Below are 14,107 nucleotides of genomic sequence, written 5' to 3'. Positions count from 1 at the left end.
AGCCTAATGAGGGTTCAGGAATGCAGCTGTCCATTTGAATTATTAAGATTTGGATTATTAAGAGCTGCATAAGTTGTTGACATGCCCCGCATCAAAGTGGCTACTATTGCATATTCAAATTATGGGAAGGAATATAACCATAGGCTTGTAGTGTTTCATCCTCAAATTTGAAAGTTTGCTTTAGATTCAGAATCAGTAGAAACGTCTTCAGAATGCTGCAGTTATGTGTTTTAAAAGTCACTTAAACCATCTGGCTTCTTAAAAGCAAAGTAATAACCCTAGTGTGTGACAAGATCTAGAAGGCAAATATCACTGGCCTCAGCTGGGGGAGATACAAATTGCAAGACAGACAGACAGACAGACAGACAGATTCTTTATGTTGTGATCGCATAGATAAGAGCCTTAAAAAAAAAAGCCTGTATTACTTCATATTATCTAAGTAAAAAGTAACTCAGATTAATTGCTTTGTAACTGCTGGTTCTTGGCTCTCTTGGGAGTACTTTAGTTTATTGGCCTGAAATAAAGTCATAATAACCCTGTGATTTTTGTGATAGTTACTGTGTACTTAAATGGCCCACAATTATAATGTAATCATCAAAAAAGTGAATCGAGAAATACTGTATATGTACAGAGTGGCACTTTTCCCTCCTTTTATAACATTCGATGCTGTGTGATCCCTAAAGTGTTAATCAGCCCTCCTCTTCACTTCCCGGAGGCTTCTGAGTGGCTCAATCCTGCCTCCTTCTCACCCACTCACCCACCCTCCCGCTCTCTCCTTCCTCAGGGGCCAAGGCTCTTCCTGATGCAGCTCAGCATCCAGTGTCTGGTGTCCACCTCCCTCGGGGGTTTCCGGGAGAACCGGGATGGTGCGCAGGCCTGTGGATTCATGGGTGGGGGGTAGAGACTGCAGAGGGAGGGGGAGAGCGATGACACCATGAGGCCCACTGGACCCAATGACCTCAAGTCATTGCCATCTGTGACCGTACCTGTGATCAATGTCACACACACTGCCCAGAGAGTGCACAGGGGGTCCTCTGAAGACCCACGGGGGTGGCTCAGGTGCAAGTGGTGCCCAGAGAAAAGGTACTCACCTCCTCCCAGCTCAGCATCCCTTTCCCACCCCCTCCTCTGTCCCATTTCTTCCATTATCACTTGAAGCTAAATCAGAGCCCATTGCTAGAAAGGACAAGAGAGAACCGCACCTGAGCAAGTCCATTTCCCAGAATCAAAAGGATCTGGTTGATGACCATGTCTGTGGGGTGGGGGACATTTACTACCCACTTCTCCTGTTTCCTTAGACAGGAAGGAATTTCCACTACACTCTCTGGGAAGGAAGAATATGGGAAAAACACTCCAACTTTCTCCTCCTTTCATCTCTTGTAGACTTAACTTATTGGCAGATTTGAAAGAAGAAGTTTAGAAAGCTGGGGCTTCCCTGGTAGCGCAGTAGTTAAGAATCCACCTACCAATGCAGGGAACAAGGGTTCAAGCCCTGGACCAGGAAGATCTCACATGCCGCAAAGCAAGGAAGCCCACGCGCCACAACTACTGAGCCTGCGCTCTACAGCCGGTGCTCCGCAACAAGAGAAGCCACCGCAATGAGAAGCCTGCACACCGCAATGAAGAGTAGCCCCCGCTCGCCGCAACTAGAGAAAGCCCGCGTGCAGCAGCGAAGACCCAACGCAGCCAAAAATAAATAAATAAAATAAATTAATTTTAAAAAAAAAGAAATTCAGAAAGCTGAGGTCGGTCCTTCTGGGCCCTGTCTGGGTCAGCCTAGTCTCAGGACACCTGTTCTCTGCGTGCAGTAAACTTACAGGGCTGGACTCTGCCCTGAGGTGCGGACGGCCCTGCAGATACCCAGCTCTGCCCAGGATGTTTAATTCCAGGGTAAAGATCTGTGGTCACAGATACAAAATCAAGTCCTATAACTAGTTTATCAGTAACAATCTGACATTTCAGACTCCAAATGTCTGACTTCTGTGCCTTATTTTTGATTAGTTCTGAACCCCTCCCCTCGGGAGATACGGTGGAGGGGCCACTTGTTGGCCTGCCTAAAACTCCAGTATGTTTTCCTATGAAGATGAAATTTCCAGACCAACAAGTAAAGTGGGTCTGATGGTTTTTAGCCTCTGAGGACAGAAGAAGATTTGGAAATCTCCTTGGGAATTAGGTACATCTTCTTAGAACCAGAGTTCTACGTTTGGGAGGAACCCCATTGCCTGCTGAAACACACACTTTGGAAATTCTTTTAGAGTGCCATGGGTGACAGAGGTGCAACTTATCCATCCTGAACTTGATTTCTACTCAGTTGCTGTCATGAGAGAGACAGTGACTAACCACAGCTGGCTGGCCATGGAAGGAAACCCCACTCTCACACCACCTCTGAATTCCAGAGAGTTTTTTCTCTTTGCAAGGGTCTCTATTAAGTTCACCTACTTTACTTGTGCTTCTGCTTGCATAAAGATGAATTCCCACTTCCTTGCAAAGGCCCTCTGGAGTCTTGCTAAGTTTTCCTAATGAGAAATGAAAATCAACAAGAAGGCATTAATCATCGTAAGTTTGCACATCGACAGCTATGCTTATTACAAGGCAGCCATCTATTTTGGTTACTCCCAACAAAACAGTAGGGCCCCACTTTAAATCCACCGGACGTGAACCCAATCTTACTTTGCACCAGACCCTCCTGTACAGAGCAGAACTATTAATATTCATTTACACACCCATTAAGTCTGACGTCTCTGTGGTTCCCGATTCCTCTTTTCTTGTGTGTTTTACAAGAGCACGACTCACACACACTTATAAAGGCCACTGAAGATAGGAAGAATTGGTTGTAGTTGTTCATGCAGGATTTAGGGAAGGGATGAGGGGTGTTTTTGCAACTGATTGCAAAACCAAGAATGGATGTCTCAAGCTTGTCTTCCAGCAAGCAGAGGGCTAGGAAGGTGGCAGGAAAGGAGAACCCAGAGGACCTGGCATTAACAACTTTGAAAGTCCAGACTCAAAAGTGGGAAAGAAGGGAGTGTCTAGGTTTGTGATGGTCATGAAAGGAAAACCCCAAAACAAAAAGAAAGAAAAGGCATCCAGGGTCACCTTTAGAGGAAGAGGGAAGAAGTCTTTTCTCGAAGCCTGTAGAGTAGCCTAGCAGCACAACAGGACGGTGGGGAGGGGCGTTTGACAGGTCCCCTAATGACCCGCCTAATCCTGATGGAATGCAAGGCGAGAGCCCACATTATGCCGTGTATTTTCATAGAGCTCATGCCAACACTAACTGATTACCTTCATTAGTGGATTATTAACATAAAAGGAGCTTCGGTTGAAGACAAACACACGTGAACTCAGTTATTACCAAGGCTTGCTTAGGAGTACCTCAAAAAAACTGTCCCTTTGATTTTCCCACTGTTCACAGGAAGCAAAGCTGGTAAAGCCTGAATGTCAGTCAACTGGGGAGCAGTTACATAAATAATGACACAGTCATACCATGGAATACTAGGCAGCCATTAAAAATGAGAATGTAGATGATTATTACTGATATGGAAAGATTCTCAACATCCTTACAGTATATGACTGGAAAAAGAAGCAGCTTACACTATAATGTTTGTGGTGTGATTCAAGTTTTCTTGTTAGAAAAAAAAATGTATGTACAGAAAAAAGCTTAGGAGAGAAGGATTGCAGGCTATTTTCTCTCCTTTCTTTGCTGTTTGAATTGTTGTTTTTACAAAGGGACGATGTAATCAGAAAAAATTAATAAAATTACTGAATTTTGAAAACAAAATGTCTTTTTAGTTTCTAACCACTTTTAGACAGAACTTCAACCTGAAAGAACATCTTAACACCATATTCTTTACAAATACCAAAGCACAATATTGTAGGGTAAGAGAAAAGAAAACAGAATAAAATATGTCAGGAGTTGGTGCTGTCTTGTTTCCGTTTAGGAGCTTTTTTAAACAAGGGAACTACGGGGAAGGGAGACATGGGATGGAGGGGCCACATGCTTCTGCCGTCTGGGTTGTTTCTGTAGGTCATATTCAGGAAGTGATGTAGTCATGCCAAAGTTAAAGCCTTTGCACTGGGCGCACAAAGAGTCAGACAGCAGTCTTCTAGAAGAGGGGTGATTGCTGGTGAGCGAGGGCAGATAGGGCAGGGACCGGGTGCCTAAGAAGCTCAGAGCCACAGAACCGCCATGCTCGGGATGCTGGGGAAAATCGTCACGTTCCAACAGATTTATGTTTCACAGCTCCCTTGGATAAGCAAACTTTAGCCAGGTCCCAACGCTCCCAGGAAACTCTTGCACTGCAATCTGCACTGCTCTCTCCCCCCATTCACAGGTCCTGTGATGCCAGTGGGATCAAAGAGGGTGGAGGGCCATGCACCGGTCCTGCTCTCTGATCGCATGCACATTCCCCTTGGGCTGCAGAGAGGGGAATGGTGGCTCAGTGCGTTGGTGGGCTTGGGTGTAGGTAACCAAGGGTGACAAGGTTTGGTAGAGTGGGGCCTCACGCTTGGTTTGGAAGACTGAGACGGCAAAAGTGGGAGGGACATTGGGGAGGTGGGTGGATCTGAGGTGAGTTCACGCTGGATTATCCAGGGGAGGATTCTTCACTGCCCCTAACGTTGCCCCTCCCCCTAGCTGCCAGCTCTTCAGTCATTCCATGGCTCAGCAGCACCTCCTCTGGAGGGTATGAGAAAAGTTGGCCAGTATCCTAGGTTTCCTGTGACCCGTACAAAGTGTGGTTTTGGGGAAAGAGCTTGCAACCCCAAATTGTAAATATTTAAAACATTATCTGTGAATCTTCAAGTTCTCTGTGCCTTGGCTCTGTTAAATGGGAATGGATATGAGTGTGGCTGGGTCTCCAATTTCTGCAAGAAATCACACCTTGTAAAGAAGGTGGAGGTGGAGGAAAGCTGGGAGAGTATATTGCCATCTGACATACATCTTATCTTCTGGATTGGATTTGGTCCTTAGAGATTTTGCATTTACTGCCAAGCACAGGTGAATCGGGTATGAAGATGCAATTTAAAAAACTATCATATATTAAACTAAAAAATTATCATACAATAAATTTGTTTTTTTTCTTTTCGTGTATAGTACTATAAATTTTAACACATGTATATATTCATGTAACCACCACCACAATCGGAATACAGAATGGTTCCATCACCCCCCCAAAACTCCCTCGTGCTATCTCTTTATAGATGCATCCTGGAAGCCACTGATCTGTTTTCCCTCATGATAGTTTTGTATTTACAAAAGTGTCACATAAATGGAATCACACAGTTTGAAATCTTTTGAGATTGGCTTCTTTCACTCAACATAATGCCTTTGATACTCATCCAAGTGGTTAGATTAATAGTTTATTCCTTTTCACTGAAGAGCAGTATTCCATTACATGGCTGTAGCATAGTTCATTTAATCATTCACCTGTTAAAGTGCATTTGAGTTGTTTTCAGCTTTGGGTTATCACACAGAAAGCTGCTATGGACATTAGTGTACAGGTTTTTGTGTGAACGTAAGTTCTGATTTCTCTAGGGTATGTATGTAGGTATGCAAAAGTGGGATTACTTGGTTGTATAGTATGTGTATGTTGAACTTTATGAGAAACTGCCAAACCATTTTCCCGAGTGGCTGCACCATTTTGCATTCCCACCAGCAATATAGGGGAGCTCCAGTTGTTCACCACATCCTCACCAGCACTTGGTGTTATCAGTACTTTTAATTTTAGCCATTTTAATAGGTGTGTAACAGTATCTCACCATGGATTTAATCTGCATTTCTCCAATGGCTAATGATGCTGAACATCTTTGTCAACCTTATGTCCTCTTTGGTGAAGTGCCTGTTCTAGTCCTTTGCCAACTTTTAATTGAGTTGTTTTTTTTATTGCTGAGTTCTGAGATTCCTTTATTTAAAGAAGCAATTTATTGTGATGGTAAGAGGAGCTGAGAACAAAAGAGGGATAATAGAAGAGACTGTATTTCCACTGTCTGAAGGGGTTGGGGAGGGAAAAAGGGAAAAATACAAGCTGAGAAAGAACTGCAGGTATTTTACACTCTCCTCCCACACCTTTCCTGGAAAAGAATCGTACTTACTGCCTCATAATCTGCCAGTTCCAGCCTTGCTTTATTCTGCATTGTCCTCTTACAGAGGTAGATGGCTGAAGGAAGAAGAGAAATTATGACATATACAAAACCAGCAGTGTGGTGGAATCGTAAATTCACCCACCCAGTTGTTCATCCACTCATCCATCCATCCATCCACTCATCCATCCATCCATACATCCAGCCAGCCAGCCAGCCAGCCAACCAGCCATTCCCCTCTATGTGCCCAACCCTGTGCAGTCAAGAATACGTTTCTATGTGGAAACCATGACACCTGACCTCTGGGAATCTGTCTGCAGGTCAGGATCAGATGAGGGCCCCCATCTTCCAATCCTGACAACCCCCTTCATCCTCCTCACTCTGTTTCACCCCAAACAGGGCAGAGGCTGTGTCCTGCTCAGCACGAACCCCTGCACCCAGCACCAGGGCCTGGCCTGCCAGATGGAATGAGTGGACAGTGGAAAGGGAGGACAATTTAGGTGTCTCTTCCCAGGCTCAAGAAGGGCTCTTAGCCCTCAGTTGCCAGGATATTCTTCCTCAAACATCGCCTTCATCACTTCTTCTCCTACCTCTGCTTCTTTGGTATCTCCTTCCTTCTCTAGTGCCAAGTAGAACGACCCAGGGGAGACAACAGATGAATGGTATGAATGAACAATAGAATGACCAGGAGGGAAGGTCGGAGAGGACCAGGGCTGACCTGCTGTTTGACAACTTAATTATACCAGGAACTCTAGTCAACTCCTTGCTGGGTTAACGGACCTCCTCCATGTGGTCTGAAAAATTTCCTGATACAGCCTACGATATGCTGGAGCCTCCTGGCAGCAGCCTACTCTGTATGCCCACACTTCTGCGCACACAGTCGAGTCTGTGGGTGAGAGTCAATTGTGTTTGTTCTCGAACCTGCTTATGTTAGGCATACTTGTTATTTTAATAATGTACATTCACTTAGTATTACACGCACTGGTGAAATTAATGTGAAAAGAGAGAGCGTTGTTGTTTCTATGACGATCCAGTTGAATGGTTTTTGAATAACCTGATAAAGGAGAGTCAGCTAAGACAATTGCTGATGAATTTGGTATAGGTGAGAGAACTGAAAAAAACGTGAAAAAATAGTAGAAATCTGAGCGGGGCCAACATACAGTTGCTTTAAATGTATTTTCAAAATTCTTGATGCACTTTAAAGATGTCAAAACTGGATGGTTTAAGTGTGGTTTATTTAAGAAAGAAACTCAAATTATGGGGAACGATAATCAAAGCGAATCTTTCATTCTACCTCAAAAGGCTGTTGAATGAATGTTTCTTTGTATATTTTACATTAATTTGAGGTCATTAAGGTATGTATGTATCACTTTTTCATACCAACTCACCAACTTTTCCAATGAACCAAACATCTACAGCTCTGCACTGTGTCAGATAAAGGGGTATCTTCTCTATTACAAGGTACCTCCTTTGTCACCAACTAGGCAGCCTGTGGAATTGGGGCAACCTGCAGCAGGAAGCCTGGCATGTCACCAGCCCCAGCAGACCTGGTCTCAATGACCCAGGAGAGGTGTAGGTCAGCGCGGGTGGCAGTTGCTTTGACAACGTTGCCTCAGGCAGTATTTTGTATTGGCCAAATGTGAAACTCAGGAAAGTGTAACCCAGATTGGGTTTCTATTTAAGCAGAATCATCTCAAGAAATTTCCAACCCATCTGGGTCAAAATGGGCCAGCTAAGTTGAGAAGAAAAGTACCATGCGCGGAAGGCAAAGCTGGTACCTCTACTGATGACCACGAGCTACATGATCGAATGCTGGCGGCCCCCTTCCTGTGCAGCTAATGTCACACATTGGGCAGTTGGTTCACCATAACTGGGAAGGCAGCAAGTAGCTATTGAGGGGACCTTCCTCTTGGCACAGACCTTCCCTGGGGCTTGTCTGTCTGCACTTCCTTGGTGCCTCAACAGTGCTCCCTCTGACACCTAACTAATCAAGTGACCACTGGCAACAAAGCCAAGTCCTCGAACAGGGCATCCAGGGGACTTGCTTTAAGCTCAGATGTTGGTTTTTCTTGGATGTGTAATTTCTCATTGAAAACTCTTTGTCTTCTTGCCCTCACGCTGGCATCTCATTGCCACCTCAAACTCACCAGCATCCTACCATCACAAAAACAGAACACAATTAAAAATTCTATAAAGTCAATAGATTCATGTGCTACATGTGCAATTAAACATTTAAAGAGTATTGAACTTATCCTATTTCAATGTCCTTAAAAAACTCACTCCCTTTCCAAGCTTTCTGTCTTTACTAGTGACATCATAATTAACCTCAATCTCCTAAACTAGGGAACATATAAATCACTTATTTCTCTGTTGCCCTCATACCCTCTAACTACTTCTTAGAACAATGGAATTTTAGCATTGGAAGTAACCTTGGTGACCATCAAGTACAGACACCTCATTAACAGATGGAAAAATTAAAGGCTCAGAGAAGTGAAGTGATTTAGCCATGGACTAGTTAGTGGTAGTGGTGGAACTAGAATTGAGGTCTAGTTCAGAGGAACGTCTCCACTATGACATTCACTGCCCCATTTACTCATTCATTGATTCATTCATTCACCCATTTAAAAATCTGAGTGCCTCTTATGTGCCAAGCGGTATTTTAGGTCTGGGGAAATCACCACAATAGCAGAGCAGCTACTACATGTATGGAGCTTATTGAACGTCAGGCAGTGTTCTAGGGACTTTCCAAATGTCCACTTATTTATCCTCATAATAACCTATGAGGTGAGTTCTGTTATTAGCCTCATTTCATAGATGAGGGAATTTTGTAGGTTATTCCCCATTGTTGGGGACCCACAGTGGCTCTCTAAAGCTGCTGAATCTACTCTAAGCATCTCTCCTTGACTACGAAGACCTTCTTATAAACTTGCCCATTCCAAATTATTCAACCTTCGTAATCATTCTTCATCAACATAAAATCTTTGAGTACTCAGATCAGACTCCTCTCCATCCTCTTCTTGCCCCCATCATGCTGCCTCTCCCAGCCCGGGATGCTTGGAGGGTAAGCCTATAACTCACTCAAATCTGTGACAGAGCAACTGACACAGAGTGGGTGACCAGTACATGTTTGCTGAATGAATGAAAGTTTCCTGGTTCTTCATCAATCCAAGCCATGCCTATTCTGAATTCTTAGCTTTGGTGTCACATCCTTTCTGGCAAGAGGGCTACCACAGAACAAGTAAGATCGAACATCACCCTGGAGGTAATAATACCAACCACCACCATGGTTTTTATTGACTCCTTACTACATGCCATACACCGAAACTTATACCCATTTCTAGTTAACAAAACAACACTGAGAGACAAGTACCATTATTATTCTGGTTTTAATATGAGATTTCCAAGGCACAGAGAGGTTAAGTAACTTGCCAAGATCACACAGCTAGTGGAGCCAGTCAACAATGGGCCCACTGTGTTGACATCTCTCTTGGTAAATACTGATTTTCTGGCTAAACTGGAAATGGCGATGAGTAATTTGCATCCTGCACTCTAAGTTCTCCATCCGATTTGCCAAAATGGAGGTACAGGAATTCAAAATAATTTTGCTTTAGGGAGAGCCTGACATTAATTGTTATTTTCATCCCTGTTCCTGCTGCACAACTAAAATTACAAAAATCTGTACAGAAAGGGAAATAGTGCCCTGCTGTATGCAGGGTAAGACGGCTGATGGTTGTGGGTTTATATTCAGGTAAATATTTGAGTTTTACTTGGCCTCAGTTTTCTGGTCCCACTATCCTCCCACGCTCTCCATTGCCTGGAAAAATACTGGTTTTCACATTCACAAGGGCACACGGCTGCTGCATGGAACTGAGCTACAATTATTCAAATTCCAAGTTGGGCTTTTGTCAGCAGTATTTCAGCCCCAGAAGCACTTATTTTATGAGCAGCCAAGTGCTGCTCCCATTCTGAGCCAGAAACCTGGCTGGACCCACTTATCACATCATTTAAGGCACAGCACAGTTCCAGAGGGACCCGCAGTGGTGCCTGCACACAGCTGATGAGACAGTCACAGGGACCTGTCCTCTGCATCAGGGCTGTGATCCAGACTTGAAAACAGAACAACTGTAGCCTTGTAGGGCAATGACTTGCCAGAATTCTATCCTCAGGACTGTTCCCAATTGCTGGTTTCCCATCCCTCAGAAGTATAATCCAGAGGGAATAGCTTATCACAAGGTCTCAGGGACAGGCTCTCCAGAATACCACCCAGCTGCAGCTGGCTCTGCTTTCCTGTGAAAAGCATCCTGCAAAGAACCCACGGAGAAGGTGCAGGTCTCATCACGCGCACCAGTCCCAAGGAGAGCTGCTGTGGGCTGCCCCAGCAGCTGAGTCGGTGATGAGGGCACTGTGCAGAGGGACAGAATGAAACGAGCACCTGAGTTCAAATTCTGCTGTCTCTACTGAGTGTCTGTTAATCACCTTTAATAAAGAACCAGAACCCTCAGCAAATATTTACTGAGTGCCAACTATGCCTCAGGCATGCACTGTGCACTGGATGATAAGAGAATGAATGAGGTGGACCAGCCTGCCCTCATGGAGCTTACAATTGACCAGGCATCCAGACAAGTAGAATACAGTGTGAGAGGTATGAGGATGGGGCCTCTCTGGACCTTAGCTTTATCTGAAGTATAGGGATAATGTAACTTTAGAAGACTGACACGTAGACGTGTTAAACAGTCTTCACGGAGAGGATATGGCAAGAGTCTAATAGATCCCTGCCTGGACAGAGGTAATTCCCTGCTTACCCAGCTCCCAGCTTCACCCACTCTTTTTTTCTTAGGTAGGGTAACTTTTGTATACCCCTTCCACGGTCTGTTACACTTTCCCTCTAACGACCGACTATCAAAAACACCAATGAATTACTAAAAAGTCTTAACAAGTCTGTGAGAAAGGAAATGGACAGGGGGAGGTGGCACCTTGATCCAGCCCTCCCTGAAACCCTGTCCCAGGAAGGAGTGGTCAATAGCCACCAGCCCAGTTCTCCATGGCCCCACAGAATGAGCATTAGCCACACTTGATAGAACTTTTCTTCCCTTCCCCTATTCCCTTCCAATGGCTGCACCTTTCAGCATGCACTGTCTTTCATCATTACATGGAACAGGAACCTTAGTACATGTCAACAATATGAGAAAGGGTTAAGCAGGGCAAAGACCCTCCTCCTCATGCACCATGGTTGCCTAGACAGCAAGGATTTGCCTTCTGCATTCCCAGGAGTAACTCTAAGTGTGGGCCGTGGCTTCAGTGCTTACCATAGTCAGTGTTTTCAGGCTCCCAGCAGTTTGAAGGCCAGAAGTACGGGGCCTGCAAAAGAGCACAGGTGTCAGGACTCAGAACGCTAGCACTTGCCCTCCCCTGCCTGGGGCCCAGGGGCATCCCTCCCCTGCACCCAGTGAGGACCCCTCCCTATGACAGGCTCTGTCCACATGCTGACGCCACACCCTAACTCTCTCCTATTCTTAATGCAGCGGAGGCCAGTCAACATTTTAATCTAGGTGTTGAGAAATGAAACCTGAGGTAAGCCAAATAAATGCAAAAATGAGAAACAGTTTACAGGGCAAAAACTTCTTATCCCAAGGTAATAGAAGTCTAATACAGAAGTCAGACAAGCACTGTTTGCTGGGACACAAGCCCCAAGTTCCTTTGTCCCTTTGCTATGGACTGAATGGTGTCCTCCTAAATTTCTATGATGAAGACTTAACCCCCAGTGTGACTGTATGTGAAGTAAGGAAGTAATTAAGGTTAAATGAGATCATAAGGGTGGGGCCCTGATCAGATAGGATTAGTGTCCCTATAAGAGGAAACACCAGAGAGCTAACAACCTCTCTCTCTCTCTCCACCCTGTGAGGACACAGTGAGAATCAACCATCTGAAAGCCAGGATGAAAGTTCTCCTCACAAACTGAACCCTACTTGAAAATCTTAGACTTCCAGCTGCCAGAACCATGAGAAATACATTTCTGCTGTTTAAGCCACCCAGTCTGTGGCATTTTGTTATGTCAGCTGAGCAGACTTAGACATCCTTCGACCCTGTCTGAAGAACTCCACTCCTAAACCCTTTGGTTAGATCTTGACACAACCCCTTATCCTCTGCTCCAATTCATTGTGGGACAGGATCTGAGGAGTGGGAATGGTTGGGAAGTGTTAATAGGTAGTGAATAGAAACTTCACACCAGGAAGGCAGCATGATATAGTAGAAACATCAAGGACTTTGCTATCAGGCTGACCTAGTTTCAAATCAAGGCTGTCTCCTGGATTTACTCAATGCCCTGTTAATTCTCCAAGTACCTCAGTTTTACCAACTGTAAAATGGGAGACATTAATCCCCCCAAAGTTTGTTCTTCAGAATAAATGAGGAGATAATGTGTAAAGCACACAGTGAATAGTAGGTTCTCCATGAGGGATTTTTACTACTATGCCAGTAGGGCAACAAATGGCCCAGACAAAAGTTCGTTTGGTTGTCCCAGTGCTGGTGGGAGGTAAGGGTTGCTCCCTTAAATACTGTCAGTTTTTTAGGTAGTTCTAATCTGAGATCAGATGATGATGAGAAGAAAAGGTTCTTCAGGAGGACAAGCTGCATTCCTACCTGGAAACGATAAAAGGTGCCATCATCCTTCATGGTGAGAACATGGTCCGAGATCGGAAAGACGTAGCCCTGGGCAGCTACGAGGCTTCCCAAGTGTATTGCTTCAACTGCAGGGACAGGGCAGAAGAGAGAGAAGTAATTAGGAAGCTGTTAGAATGCAGGGCTACTTAGCTGAAATGTAAGTGGGGCAGGGTGGGGGGAGCAGAAAGGCAACCGGAAGTCAACTATCATCACCCCCAGATCACTGCATGATTGGCTGATTGATTGGTTGATACCTTCTGATAGGGCTGCACTGGGTGGGGGGGGGGAGATGTCAATGGTTAGGGAGGGCCACATGTGTCTGGATCCCCTGGATCCTAGCTCTGAGAGTCTGACATTGTTAACGTCCCTAAAGCTTCCAGAAGAAAGTCCAGCTTCCCAGTTAAGACCATGGGTTTTGGTGTGGATAAGCCTGTGTTTAATTAAGTGAGATGCTTCACATAAGGTGCTTAGCAGTGTCTGGTGCAGGGTAAGTGCTCAGTAAGTGCTGGCAGCCCTGATTCATATTTTTAGTTTCATCCTTTTTTTTTTTTTTTTAAATCACCACCAGCAATGAGCATGCAACCCATAGAGTCTTCGGACTCACATTGCATTTCCGGACATGACAGTCCCACCAGCGATGAGGAGGGCGTTACCCTTCTTTTATGGACATAGAGGGAAAGCTCAGTATCTTAGAGAACTGGAGGAAGGGCAGGCAATGCAGTGGGCAGTAGCCTAGGGAGGCCAACCTAATAGAAATACTTATATTTTTGCCACAATCTACCTGTTGTTTCGTTACTTTAGCACCAGCCATAAATAGATTCACATAAATGGTTACAAATTTATATTTACTTTGAGCAGAGCTAAGAAAAAAGAAATCTAAATGGTTCTATCATACATGATAATCTTTCACAAATATAAAAGTACTCTAACTGATAAAAACTAGTTTTTGGCTGTAGAAATTATTTGACACACTCAGGGAGTCTCTAGGAATTACTAATTTCATAAGCTCTGAATTTTTTAAAGTGACTTGTATTGGTTTTATTTGCAAACTCTTCAAGAGCCTTAGCAAATAATTAAACCTCAGGTGTGGATCAGGCAATGTAATTTTAAGAGCTGGCTCTAGAAGGCTGTTCCGTGACAATGCTACAACTTTCAAGAGGTTGTATATAATCCAGCCGTTTTGCATATTTAGAACCTGCTATTCTCCTTTGGAAGGAGCATACACTTGTAACTGGGAGAATCAGAATGAGTGGAGATGTATTTTACTTGCTTAGTGGTGACCAGCTGGCTTTTGAAGTCTATATGCTTCAAGAACCATGGGTCCAGCAGAAAAGGGAAGTTTCATCACCTGCAACTTCTCCTTCTCCAGGGA

The 14,107-nt window shown here is 44.5% G+C and overlaps 1 protein-coding gene across 4 annotated transcripts in view; it reads right to left on the bottom strand.

Annotated features, from left to right (window-relative positions):
* RGS6 (regulator of G protein signaling 6) overlaps positions 1-14,107 on the bottom strand; it is a 582,944-nt gene that overhangs the window by 88,730 nt on the left and 480,107 nt on the right. For all 4 annotated transcript variants that reach the window (XM_059914558.1, XM_059914555.1, XM_059914557.1 and 1 more), the window contains exons 5-8: positions 12,715-12,821; positions 11,382-11,433; positions 6,088-6,152; positions 2,440-2,516 (exon numbers count right to left, since the gene is read on the bottom strand). In XM_059914558.1, the coding sequence (XP_059770541.1) occupies positions 2,440-2,516; positions 6,088-6,152; positions 11,382-11,433; positions 12,715-12,821 (301 nt within the window). The remainder of the gene's footprint in view (positions 1-2,439; positions 2,517-6,087; positions 6,153-11,381; positions 11,434-12,714; positions 12,822-14,107) is intronic.

The sequence above is a fragment of the Balaenoptera ricei genome, chromosome 2 (genome assembly GCF_028023285.1).
Source record: "Balaenoptera ricei isolate mBalRic1 chromosome 2, mBalRic1.hap2, whole genome shotgun sequence".
NCBI classification, from domain to species: Eukaryota; Metazoa; Chordata; class Mammalia; order Artiodactyla; family Balaenopteridae; genus Balaenoptera; species Balaenoptera ricei.
Note: the sequence above shows the minus strand (reverse complement) of the source record. Positions and strands in the feature narration are given on the sequence as shown.